This window comes from Pinus tabuliformis, chromosome 6, assembly GCF_031772625.1.
Source record: "Pinus tabuliformis cultivar Carrire ecotype Pingquan chromosome 6, CPIR1, whole genome shotgun sequence".
NCBI classification, from domain to species: Eukaryota; Viridiplantae; Streptophyta; class Pinopsida; order Pinales; family Pinaceae; genus Pinus; species Pinus tabuliformis.
This window is the reverse complement of record NC_142292.1, coordinates 1,680,301,499-1,680,315,711: the sequence shown is the minus strand read 5'-3', so window position 1 is coordinate 1,680,315,711 and position 14,213 is coordinate 1,680,301,499. Positions and strand designations below refer to the sequence as shown.

The window sequence follows — 14,213 nt, the reverse complement described above, 5'->3', positions numbered from 1 at the left end:
GTCACTGGTCGGAGTGAGAAGTATTCGACTAGAAAGTCTGGGTCTAGAGATATATGAGAATGTATCCATACCATGGGTTAAATGACGAGATTAGAAACAATGACTCATTGGAATATAATCACTAGATGTCTTTTTAATTTCAGATTTGGGAAGGTCGCAAATTAACTCAGCAAAAAATAGGGATTTCTTCGATTTGGATTTGACGAATTCCAAATCGAACACTTGTAGGATGACAATACACTTATATTATTTCCCCCCTAGTAACTATCATGAGAGGATGCACATCATGGGATTGTAATATGAAACAAACATACTTTTTCAGAGCAGGATGTAATGGCGAAATCTCTGGACAACTTCAACAATTTCCAAAGCTTACTACTTGACATGGGTGTAGTTGACTTCAATATCATTGAGATTCTGATTCAAGTAATAAATAGGATGTTCAGTTCCTTCATCATCCTCTTGAACCAATACCATATAAATGGTAGTACATGCCACAACGAGGTACGAGAAATAATTGCATTGGTAATCAGGGGGGTATAACAAAGATGCCCGAATTAGTACATCTTTCAAGGCATCAAACACCTTTTGAGTAGTCACCCCAATGGAAGGGGACCCATTTGTTTAGCAAGCAAGTAAATCCTTTGGTTAGTTTGGCATAATATGGAATGAACCTCAGAAGAAATTTAGAGTTCCCTTGGAGTCATTGAATCTGGAGAAGGGAAGAAGGAGTAGGCAAATCAATGATCGCTTGAACTTTCAAGGGATCAATACGAAGTCCTTGTTTTGATATAAAAAATATGAGAAGATGACCGAAGCTTACGCAAAACATGCATTTGTGCAGATTGAGTCGAATGTTATAATGTCTACATCATAAAAATATGGCGCTAAGGTGCATTAGGTGATCAACCCAATGTTGTGGATGAATAGGAAAATCATCCAAATAAGGTTGCAACATATGTTTGATGTCATGAAAAGCATAATACATGATCCTCTAGAATGTATCCCCAACATTCTTAATCGAAAAGGGAGTTTTTTATACACATATGCCGTAGGGACAAATGAATGTAGTTTTATGTTGGTCTACCGGGAGAATATTGGTTTAATTATAGCCATAGAAACAATCCATAAACGAAAATATCTCGTAACCAACACAATAATCAACGATATGGTCAATGAATGGGGTGGGATAGTTGTCCTTTGGATAAGCATGATTGATGTCCCCATAATCGACACACACGCAGATCATTCTTTGCTTTTTCATAACATGAACAATATTAAACAATGAGTCAGTTAAAGGTACGAGATAGATGAAACCAACTCGTAGAAGTTTTTCAACTTCGACATCGATAGCAGTGACCTTATTTCGATGAACAGGGCAAAGGAGTTGCTGCAATGGTTTAGCATCAGGATACATTTTAATTTTGTGCAAAACGATGTTTGGATTGATACCAGGCAAAAAAATCTTTGAATTCCTAGAATAGGGCTATATAAGTCTTGACTTGATCGAGAGAAAGACTCATTGATATGTATATTTTTGATACTACCAAGGTTAATTGAAATTTTGAGATAGATAGTCTCTTCAATGTTCAACAAGTTCTTCTCAGAATAAACATCGTAAATAGATGCATAATTCGTAGATAACTCAATGACATTAGGTTGATAAAGCTCAATAAGATTGTCTTCAAAGGAATCCAGCAAGGAGGAATGATGATGATGATGATCCCATGGTGTATCATCCAACATCATGATCTCCATGATGTTCTCGTTGGTGGAAAATTTATGAGAGAAAGAATAAGACGACGTACCATAATCTAAAGAATGATCAACCCAATTAATCAAAGAGGAAAGATCAGAATGAGCCACGCAAGCTAAATGGATGGCTTCATAATCTAGACCAACAAGGCTGAGTGCAAACAGACACCAAAAATATCAATATTAGATGAATCTTGTACTACCCATGGATCAAATGGAGTAGTATAAGAAGATATCATATTAATATAGGAAACTAAAGTAGATTTTTGAGGCAGTGGGGGAGGAGGAAGTAAAAATTTTCCCATGAGAGAGGAATCCTTAAGGAGTTTAACTCCAACAAGATAATATGGGTGAGGGGTTTCCCGCATAAGAGGGACACTTCTAGTAACTGATGAATCAATGGAAAATAAAGTGAGTTGATCAATGGCTACGATACCTCCTTTATGAGTAAAAGAATAAATCCATGCATGACTGAGTAGAAGATTATAATATAGAGGTTGTCGATAACTTCGACTTCTACTAATATAGTATTTCCACCTAATTATACATGTAGGGAATTCAAAATCCCACATGGTTTATAAGTTCTTCCATCAAAATCTTTCAAAGTGGCTGGTGATTGGCTTAATTGGGGAGAACCAATAGCCTTCCAGTGAGACATGGACATAATATAGGTTGAAGCACATTTGTCCACAATGGAACGATGAATATTCTTACCATAAACAACAACTTGGATCATGAAGACTAATTGAGTTGGAAGTCGAGGTGCATGGTTCTCATGGTTAAAGACTACTAGGTTGGAATCTGAAGGATCAATACATCTAAATTTTGAGAACAAAGCCCTCTTTTGGGCAGGGAAATTTTGTAACACCTCAAGAGTAGACATAGCTGATGGACCCTGAGCCAAGTCCTCAACTATTTTATAATTTTGAGCAGCTCTTGCATAATGGTTGAATGTCAATTTATGGATAACACCCTTGGGAAGATTAATCATTAATTTAGTAGGTACAACATTTGGAGTAAGTTCTAGTGGAGATGCATGTTATCGGGAAAACTAGTGTCCATTTAGAGCTGCTAGTCCCACTAAGATGGGTAGCTATCTTAGAAACAAAAAAACTAAAGTCACTTGTGTTTTCCTTTATGAGAGATAGATGAGAGAGAAGCAGAGAGTACCAACCGCAGTCTTTCACTAGTCTCCTTGCTCGTTTCCTCTCTCCCTTGATAGAGATTTCGCCACTCCTTTCTCACTTGTCCTGCTTCAAAGAACACATGTAGAGTAAAAGTAGCAAAATACCATCAAAGCATAGAGATATATAACCATAAACAATGTAGGATCAGATGTACATTAACCATAAATGCATATACAAATACAAGGTTTAGAGATATACAAGCATATGGAGGAAAACTCAAATAGCTTTATTGATAAAACTAGTAGAAGAGAGGATTACAACTAGGCTGTCTGATCCAGCATCATCCTCCCAGCATGAAAGCCCTCTTCACCTCATACAAAGCAAGATCACCCAACAATGTCTTCAAAGAGAAAACAACAACACTTCATTGCAAATTACAAAATTCCAGCCCTTTGGATCTCTAGGATGAGGGATCCATATATAGATGTTTACAGGAGAGTGAGTCAGCTTCTGTGATTTTTATTAGTGTCATTTCGCTGATAGTTCTTGGTTCCACTTGGAGATTTCATGGTCTCTTACTCATCCCTAGGAGAATTCAGAGAGGCAAGTGTCAAATGAGCAGTTTCTATAAGATTCTTTGACTTTCCACCTAGCAAACTGCTTCTGTCATTTATCTGCTCTCGCTCATCGCACCCTACAGAAGGGATTTCCAGTATGCATCACACCCCCGTGTGTAATAGGTGAGATGCACCGCACCTATGCATGGAGCAGTCTATATGGTCCAGTTTTGACCAGTTATGAGTAGTTTTTCATGGAGAACTTCTAGGAGATGATGTAATCAGCTGACCTTGTTCCTTTAGGGTGTGAAACAACACTTTTAGGGGTTTAGAAGCCCTTGGTTTATGGACATATGTGATTGGGTTGCAGTGCCCAAATATGTCTATAACAGTTGCCCCCTAAAGCATGAGGTCATAAATCTTTTGATGTCGGGTGAAATGCTTTATAATGAGGATCCAAGGTTTTTCGAACTGGAAGGTGACCTGTAATAAGATACAATACAATATATTATCTTCACAATATTTTCATGATCTAGCTGAGGCGGGCATTCCCATGCTCATCTTTATAAATTCATATTCATGTACATAAGACAGACAATTGTCTGTGTGCCGGATTGATGATTCTGGTAGAGCCATCATCCTTTAGTTTGGATGATTATCTGTGCAACTGTGATGTACATTTGATGTCTTTATTTTCCTGAATATATCGTAGCCCAGATGGATGAAACTAGATCCAGGGTCTTCAAACTCGTTCAATCTTCGCCCGAAGTACAAGTCGATCCATGTGAAAAGATGTTCTGATGTCGAACATGGAAAGACATCGCCTGATTACCAACCAATGATGTAAGTTGTTAACAGGCACGAGAGGAATCACCGATAATGATAATGACCCTCAATGTACTGTAGTACAATTCACGTGGTGTGAATACATGAGTTGATGTCAAACACCATGCAAAATCTTTTGTTCGAAGGCCATTGATGTAAACCTGTCGTCGGAAGTGAGAAACTTGCCATTGAGGCATGCAAGCTTCAAAAAAATGAAAGGGTTGTTCCTAGGTCGACTTCTTGGATAATGTGCTGATGTCGACAAGAAGTGACCCGTCGTAGGAGGGCCTTAATGAATCCCACATCTACGACCCAGAATAGAGAAAATGATTTTGTGGAGGTGAAAATGATATGATGATAGAAGGTTTAGGGTGGTGGTCATGAAAAATGGAGAGTGAAGGTATTGCAGTGGATGAGGCGTTAGCTAGGTTGGTGAATTCTCTGAGTGACTTCTCTTGAACAGACCAGCAACACTGAAATGGATTGGTAGCATTAACCCCAAGGTGGATGGTATGAAAGACTAATGGTGATATGACCGGTGAATGGAATAACCCAACCTGACTCAATCATGGTGATGAAGTGAAAGTGTCATGTTCAAGAGTGACTTGCTACCAATGAAGCTATTCAAGTTTTCTTCCCCTTTTTCCCTAGTCATTGCTGACCAGTACCTCTTTATTTTTGTCAAGCTTAAGGAGGATAACATATGCTTTTTCTATAATTTTCCCTTCGGGCAACCCTGTCACTATGTTTTAACGAGCCTAGCGACAGCGAAACTCGCTCTTGTCTGCGTGGACAAGTTTGTCACTATTGTTTTAACGAGTTTAACGATAATGATAACTTGGTCCTTTTCAATTTTAGAGAGTCTAAAAGGGACGTAAAGGCAACTCCGGTAGTCCTTTTTTGTAATGTAATCCCTTAAGTCCAAAAAAGTATAAAATAATATGAAAGGGATGACTTTTTTATAGTTTTAACGAGCCGAACAAGACAAGCGCTCGATCTTTTTGTGTAATGATCCCTTAGGTCCAAAAAGATTAAAATCTAGAGGAGGGATGGCACTTCCAGTTGCTTTAACGAGCTGGAGAGGCCAATTGCTCGGCAATATTTTCATATTTTATGAGTCATATGAAAAGAGCTTAAAGGAGACTAGTTTTTTGAGGAACAAGTGATGTTTTTTGGATTGCAACTGGTTCTAGGTAAGGTTTGGAACTTTTCAATCATGGCAGTGTAAAGAAGGTGGCTACTAGAATCACTCATCGCAACTGTTCCTCAAAAGGGTAAACAATCAAATGGAGGCGTATGATCGGTTAAAAAAGAGTGGAGGTGATGGTAAGAGCACGACCAAGGTTCAAAAGCTGATAATTGTGTGATCGCAAAGATTATTTACTGAAGGTGGGTTGATTTTTTAATAAGCTTAAACTTTGGGGGAACATTTGCTCATTGCTAGGTTTATTTTTTAACGAGCTTCAACTTCATGTAAAACTGCTCATGGCTAGGTTTATTTTTTAACGAGCTTGAACTTTGCGTAAAACTGCTCGTGCCAGTCGTATAATAAGGATGTCTCATTGATAGGTTCATTTTTTAGGGGGCTTGCCCCATTCGAAACTTTTCTCCTGAGCCTTTCATTATGCAAGCTAGGAATGACCAACCTATGAGTTTAAAGGGTTAAGAGTCTACAATCTAAGAAAATAAATGGTCACTTTTCACTTGCATTCAAAAAGGTTTGCATGCCCCCAAGTATAAAGTAGAGTTTCCAGGTCACCATATGGAAGTTCTTGCATTAGCAAGATTGTTCCATCCGTGTCGCAGACAAAACACTTCCTTGACAATGTCCATCAAAATGGACAAAGGTGACTATTGTCAGTGCCAATCACATAACCTTTGACAAGGGAATCTTTTTCCAGCCTGATCCATTTTCCTGAATGGACATGATTGTCAAACTAGTCATATTCCTATGCGGAAACCTACCTTATATCTAGGGTTTTCCTATCGAAGTAGACCAGGGCGCATGCCTCCTGGATTTCATTCACAATCACCGAATCACTTGTGATCATTAGGTGGATGGATTGGAGATTGATGAGAAATTCCTTGTGCTAAAAGACTAGTTAGGGATGGCATTTGACTAATAGCTATGTTTGAACCAGGGAACGAAAGCTGGTCTACAAGCTGGACCAATCTGCCTTCATGTGGAAAACACATCACTCAAAAGAGTGAGGAAAAGATAGCTCCCATGCTATAAATGTAGTCACGCCCAAGGAGTAGATTGTAATCTAGAGGTCCTTGGACTACCATCACGTTTAGATGAACTATTTTCCTTCTCAAAGTTATAGGCAAATTTGGAAGGATCCCTAACGGTCGATGGGTTCTTTTGTTGAAGCCTGTCAGGTTTTGAATCTCAGGTAGAAGCGATGGTGAACCAAGCGCTTTCCAAGAAGTTGAGGAAAGGATACTCACAAAAGCCCCTTCATTTACGATAGTACCAACCATGATCATTTTGTAAGCTTGTACTATGATTCGGAATGGTACATTAGATGGTAGGTGGGGTCTGCCTAGTAGATTCCAATCGAAGGAAACGACTAGATTGCTTGGAGGTGGGACCGAATAAATGGCCGGATAAACCTCTGACGAACTTCCTTCCTATGGTAAAGGAATGGGTAGATTTCACCCATGTTCATCGGAGTCTATGTTTACGAAAAGAATTTGAACGGTGTTGTTCTCATTCTCTTTGGTGACATTATCATCTGAAGGTGGACCCTCTAAAGACAAGATTGGATCGACTGCCATCTCAACCTGTTGAATTTGGTCCGGTGTGGACTCAGAGGGTTTACCTTCAATGATATGTGCTTCGACCGACAAAAACGGTGTGCCAGTCAGATTTTCAACTAGCGATGGACTCGGCAAGAGTTTCTTGTATCCAAGAGGAAGTCACTGCAGTGACGCAGGACCGTTATCCAAGACTCTTTTAGCTTCATCTAGAAAAGGACAACGGTGGAGGACATGATCACCTTCACACAGTCTACAAGGAAATTTAGATATTCCTTTCTTTCTGTTGGCTTCATTTTTGCTAGTTGATGGTGTGCTTTCAACATGATCATCAGCGGTTGAAGACACCAGATTGTGCAAGTGGGGAGACCAGTCTCTCTGGATCCATGGGATGTAGGGACAATCTTGATGATAGTGGTCTCCCTTGCAAATGACACATGGAGATTTAGGTTTGGAAGGTGCAGTGTGTGGATTTTCTCCAGACGATGCATGGTTGCCCCCTTTTGTCGTTGGATTCTTCTTCTTCTTCTCCTTCCCTTTCTTCTTCTTAGTTACTTGGTTTTTAGCGTTACTAGCTTCACTAAGTAAAGAGGAAGAAGGAGAGGGAGAAACAAATGAAGTAGAAGGTGGAGGAGCAACTTCATCTGGTGGCTGATTGGATTGCTGAGGAATTGTGGCGTTTTGAATGACAGAGGTCGAGAAAAGCCATACTGGCAGGCCAATTGTGAGTCCTGGAAGGGACAATGTGGCCATGTGTGGAGCACCAACATCTCCCCAAGAGGAGAAGGGACTAGGATTTCCCCCAAGGGGAAATCCTTGATTGGTAGACTCCATTTTCTCAACCTAAGATCAACGAGGGAACATTGACATTATTTCGATTAAAATAAATTTTATGACGCTTTGACACAACTTGATTTTTCAATTTTTAAGAGTCGAGAAAAAGCTAAAGATGACTCTAGTCGCCTTCGATTTTTAATAAGCCTGAAGTAACAAGTGCTCAGATGGACCTTTTCTTTTAAGGAGTCTGAAAAGGAACGAAAGTGACTACTCTGAAAATCTAGATAGAGGGATTACCAAACCAATCGCAAAACTGCAGAATACTTTTTATGGTACGGCAATCAATTTTCCCGAATGCTGTGTTCAGTGCATTGCGATCGATAGGGTGGCGGACACGGCTTCCTAAGGATAAAGAATGTAGCCTATTGTGGTCTCCCAATATATACTCGATGGCACATGGGAGCACAAGTCTGTACTGGCACTTGTCGTCTCAAAGAGGAGGAATCACCCAACCTATGATGAAAGCAATAGCTACCAGGCTTTACGACGTCAGAATATTTCTCTAGCCTAGACTTCTAAATGTTGTGCGTTAGGTTCCAAAGAGTTTTTATGTTCATTGAGGTTTATTTTACAATTGATCTTTCTTAAGAAGTTTACCTTTAAGGTTCACCACGTGATGTAGATATACAATTCCTAAATATGCAATCTAAGATGATAAATAGTCGTTTACTTTCTTATTGCAATGAAAATCCTAGCTACTAAGGAAAGAGAAATGAAATTCTTTCAACATAGAGCAGAGAGCACACACTAGATGCACTTTTCCTAAATCAACTTTAGCATGCAGTCTTAATGTAAATGCACATGCATGTATTGTTTTTTAGTTTCCTTAATGTGAGAATGATAAAATAAATCTAAGTATAGATCTGAGCTATCTTCTTTCAAAGTGACAATACTAACACTTTTATTTTCAAAAAACGAAAGTAAGGCCAAGACGACACTTTGCAATTTCAAATTTAAAATTGCTTTTGACACTTGAAATACTATTATTTCAAATCAAATACAATAGCAAAAGTGTAATCGACTATATAAAAGAGGAATGCATTGCGACACTCTTTTTCTTGACTAAAAACGACACTTGCGACACTTTCAAATCAAAAGACGACAGTTCGATTAAGCTACTATTTGCAAAGGAGAACTGTAAATGATGAAAAATACATAAAAAACATTCACAATTCCTTCTAATGGAGGCTGAATAATGCAAAGGAAGATGGTTTCAACAGAGATATACTGATCATAGACAGTAAAAATACTGAATAAAGCTGAAGACAATGAAGAAAAAACCAAAATGTAGAGGTAGAAACAGTCTCATTCAATCATCGCACTTGTAACACAGGGAAACAGGGATGCATCTCACCTGAAACACACAAGAGGTGCGATGCATCCAGATTTCCAAGAAGAGACAGTGTGATGGTCTAGGGATGAGACTGAGCTTGGTTTTCACTCACAGTTTGCAGCTAAGTTAGGGGTTTAGGATGAGCTAATGATTGTTAGTAAACAGAAAGTATAGGGACTGATCTAATGAGGTTATTTGAGCTACCACTAGGGAAATTAGGATGTTTGCAAGCTAGATGTTCAGTTCATAAACGAACCCAGAGGTTGATTGAAGCAACATTGATCTACTTTGTAGTTGCATAACAAAAGCAATTCGAAGGCTAACTGGCTTGACTTCAGGCTCCGTCTGTGGTTTATAAAGAAAACAATAGTAACAAACAAACAAACTATTCGCTCCCCAATGGAGTCACCATTTTGTTATTGGGAAAACTAGTGTCCATTCAAAGTTGCTAGTCCCACTAAGACGGGTAGCTATCTTAGAAACAAACAAACTAAAGTCACTTGTGTTTTCCTTTATGAGAGATAGATGAGAGAGAAGCAGAGAGTACCAACCACAGTTTTTCACTAGTCTCCCTGCTCGTTTCCTCTCTCCCTTGATAGAGCTTTCACCACTCATTTCTCACTTGTCCTACTTCAAAGAACACCTGTAGAGTCAAAGCAGCAAAATACCATCAAAGGATAGAGATCTATAACCATAAACAATGTAGGATCAGATGTACATTAACCATATAAATGCATATACAAATACAAGATTCAGAGATATACAGGCATATGGAGGAAAACTAAAATAGCTTTATTGATAGAACTAGTAGAAGAGAGGATTACAACCAGGTTGTCTGATCTAGCATCATCCTCCCAGCATGAAAGCCCTCTTCACCTCATAAAAAGCAAGATCACCCAACAATGTCTTCAAAGAGAAACCAACAACACTTCCTTGCAAATTACAAAATTCCATCCTTTTGGATCTCTGGGATGAGGGATCCATATATAGATGTTTATATGAGAGAGAGTCAGCTTTTGGGATTTTGATTAGTGTCATTTCAATGATAGTTCTTGGTTTCACTTGGAGATTTCATGGTCTCTTACTCATCCCTGGGTGAATTCAGAGAGGCAAGTGTCAAATGAGCAGTTTCTAGAAGATTCTTTGAGTTTCCACATAGAAAACTGCTTCTGCCATTTGTCTACTCTCGCTCATTGCACCCTACAGAAGGGCTTTCCAGTATGCATTGCACCCCCTTTGTGTAATAGGTGAGATGCATCGTACCCTATGCATGGAGCAGTCTGTATGGTCCAGTTTTGACCAGTTCTGAGTAGTTTTTCATGGATAACTTCTGGGAGATGATGTAATCAGCTGACCTTGTTCCTTTAGGGTGTGAAACAAAAATTTTAGGGGTTTAGAATCCCTTGTTTTATGGACATATGTGATTGGGGTTATAGTGGCCAAATATGTCTATAACAATGCGGTCGAATTAGTAGTTTGATTAGTAGCCTTACTATTTAAAGGATTCACATTACCGTAGTCCTTACTTTGGGTAGCCACCAAAATATTGTTCTTAGGCTTAGTTGAGGAAAGAATTAAAACCAAGTTAGAGGAAGTAGGGTCCCGAGCAACCAAATTGGTCTCTTGATTTGAAAATGGGTCTGTAAACACAACGGGTGTAAGGGACGATTTAAGGAATTGATTCACCTCATCCCATTATGGAAAATCACAAGTGAAATGCTCCTCATTACAGATTAGAAATGGGTAACGATATTTCCTCTTATCTTCAAGAGAATAATTGTTTTGTTTATCCTATGGAGCATTTTCTTTATTCCTCTTGCATTTTCCTTTCTTCTTACTTCCTAATTGCATATATTTTCCTTTAGATGCTTGAACGACATTGATCTCGGAAGTAGAAGCCACAGGAGTGGAAGGAGGGTTTTGAGTAGTGACAAAAAGTGTTGAACTATATGGTTTACTCATCGGCTGCTGGATGCTTGAACCAATCACACCATAAAAAAATGTGATTCTTTAACAGGAGTTTGAGAAACAATGTAGGTAGTTCGTAGAGCATCTGGTATCTTATCATATAGTGTGCTAGATTGGGTATAAATGAGACCCAAGTATTGGGCATGAGCGAAAACCTTTTCTTCAGTTATGACTCCACCTTTGGCTACATCTTTTTTGATAGATGGAAATAGAGAATTAAAGAACCATTCAACTAAAAATTGGTCAGGAACAAAAGTCTTAACCAAATTATAACAACGATGCCACTCATGAATATGATTATAGATGTGAGTAGCCTTATTTTGTTTGAAATTGATTAAGAGTTTGGCTCTAGTCTCATATGTGATGGGTAACTGGAAATGTGTTAGTAATGTAGTAAGAAAGGTGCTAAAGTTATGAAACGAAGCTCAAGGTAATTCTATGTACCATTTAGCTTCTGTACTAGTGAATGTACGCTAGAAAATATGCAAACAAACAAAATCATCATTTAGAGAGTTTGAATAACACCATAAATGATAAGTCATTATGTGTATGGATGGGTCTTCTCCGGGATTTCCATTGAATTTAGGAATATCAGAAGGAAACTTGGTAGGAATAACCGACCACCAAGGAGAATGATCATTGGGATCATTGGTGAGCCTGGTGGAGGATATCCTGGATAAGAAGGGATATCCTAAGAAAAATGTATCTATGCCCCAGGATACAGAGGATTTTGATATCTAGTAGACACATAACCCTGATGTCTAATTCCAAGATGACCTTGCAAAGGTTGAAACGATCGACTTTGGACTTGCTGATCGCAGCGTATATGAAGGATACCTTGATATGGTGGATATGGTTTCTCTATGGGATTTTGCATCATCCCAATGTAAGGTGGATTTGGTTGTGGTTGTGTCTATGTCATACCATACACATTCTGACCTAGCTGAGATTGAGGAATGGCTTGCCCAAACTGTTGCGATTGTAAGTTGCCTTGAAGAGGTTGGGTATATATGGATTGAGATGCACCATATACTAGTGGAATGGGTTGAGTTAAAGGTAAAACCTAAAAATGTTGGCTCACATTCATTTGAGTTTGAACATGTTGATACATGGGTTGTTGAACATAAATATGAGGGGTAGATGGAACAGGTTGAGAGGCTAAAGATGAAGCCACAATTGAAATAGGTTGAATAGCAAAAGTAGGTTTGAAAAAATTAACATCCATTCTTGAATAAGGAGGACTATTTTGAGGATTATCACTAATTAGAGGAGATGGAAATAAACCTACAATATGTTTCCCCCCAATCGAAAGAGGAGGGTAATACAAAGGCAACTGCCCCCCCAAGAGGAGGGTTCCTAATAGGAGATGGATTGGGATGTTATAAATAACCATGTCCACTAAAATAAGGGTTATTATGCTTCTAAACTATAGGTGTAGATGAAGAAAGAGGAGAAAAATATGTAGCACTCATTAATAGAGTGCCAAACGACATTCCAGATGTAGATTTCATGGGAGAGGTCCATGGACTAGATGTTGCACCAGAGAAGGTACCAAACAAGGATTGGTAACCAGGTGGGATAAACGAGCCACCACACAAATGTGCCTCTCGTGTCATTACAAAAATGGATTAGGTTGCAACTTGGGTTTTCTCAACCATGGTAGCAAATGCATGCTGGGAAACCAAGGCAGACCTAGTCATGGTTAATCCCAAAGACAATTTCCAAAGGAAACTTAAAGGTGAGTTGAAAGGAGAAGAATCAGATAAAGGAGAATGAAAAGGAGTATGACGAGACGGAAAAGGATGAGATTGATAAAAATGAGTCCCTACTCGAATGGGAGAGGAGGGTTGAGGCTCTTCCTATGGAATCTCTTCGATACTTACAAGACCAGGTGGAAGGGGTTCACTGTTAGGTCCAAGATATAAAGTTTATGGTCGTGTCTGAGGTAGTGGAAGAGAATGAGAAGGTCTTGAAGTGATATATGTAGATGGCTAAGGTACCTCAAGCTGTATAACCTTAGGTTTAGCTATATCTGACTCAGGAAAGCCGGGTTCAATAACCTTAGGTAAATATATTTAAGGTGTTTCAGTTTCAATTGTGTCAGATTCACTAGCCAATGGAGGGGAAATATAAAGCTATGTACTTACAAGAAAAGATGATTCTACTAGATATATCTTAGATGAAGGACAAGAAGTAATAGCCCTTGAAGTACTACATTCAGTAGTCTACATTTTCTTATGCTTATGACGATAGTCAGGAGTTGTTGCTCGTGGAAGAGGAGGCTTATTTTTCATTCTATGCGAATGATGGGGTAAAGGCTCACGTTCTTCCACGTTGGATTAATAAATTTTAAAAAATAACATAAAAAATAAATCAAAGAGGTAATATAGGCATAAATGTTTACCAAGCAACAATGAACTATAATATACAACCTTGGAAAACCAAGGATTTAGATATGGGCAAGCAATCTCCCCAAATTTTGTGTTCGGTGTATCACAATGTTCAAGGCAACTGACTCGGTTACCTATGGTGAGGATATTAACCTATGGTGGAATTCCAAAATATACTCAATGGTACGTGGAAGTGCAGTTCGTGTTAGTGTTGTCTAATACATAACCATGTGATGAGAGAGTTCATATATACTTTTCATGCGTGGAGTGCCATCCAATATACCCGGAGGTACTTGGAGAATGGTCCGATACACTTACGTACATGGAACAAGATTCCACCCCTGGAATACAACGCTGGAAAAAATGACAACTCCTATGTTTATAGATGCTAAAACACGTCTCTAGCCTAGACCTATATATGTTTTCATTAATGTTACAAATTCTCCTTAGGTTGATTCAGTAAATTTTAAAGTTTATCTTGATTTAAGTTTCGGTTTTCAAGGCTCACCATGAATTTCACCTGAATATCCTAAAATGAAAACTAGCATGATAAAATGAAACTTTTCATTTCAATGAAAATATATATATGGGAGGGAAGAGAACAAAGAATATGCAACATACAAGATGCAACAAACAATATTGTTAAGAAATTCCCCTAATG

General features: G+C 38.6%; 1 protein-coding gene across 1 annotated transcript in view; it reads left to right on the top strand.

Annotated features, from left to right (window-relative positions):
* The first annotated feature begins 333 nt into the window (after nucleotides 1–333).
* LOC149265410 (protein kinase STUNTED-like) overlaps nucleotides 334–14,213 on the top strand; it is an 82,727-nt gene continuing 68,847 nt past the window's right edge. Inside the window, exon 1 of the mRNA XM_089403729.1 lies at nucleotides 334–426. Coding sequence (XP_089259855.1) covers nucleotides 334–426 — 93 coding nt within the window. The remainder of the gene's footprint in view (nucleotides 427–14,213) is intronic.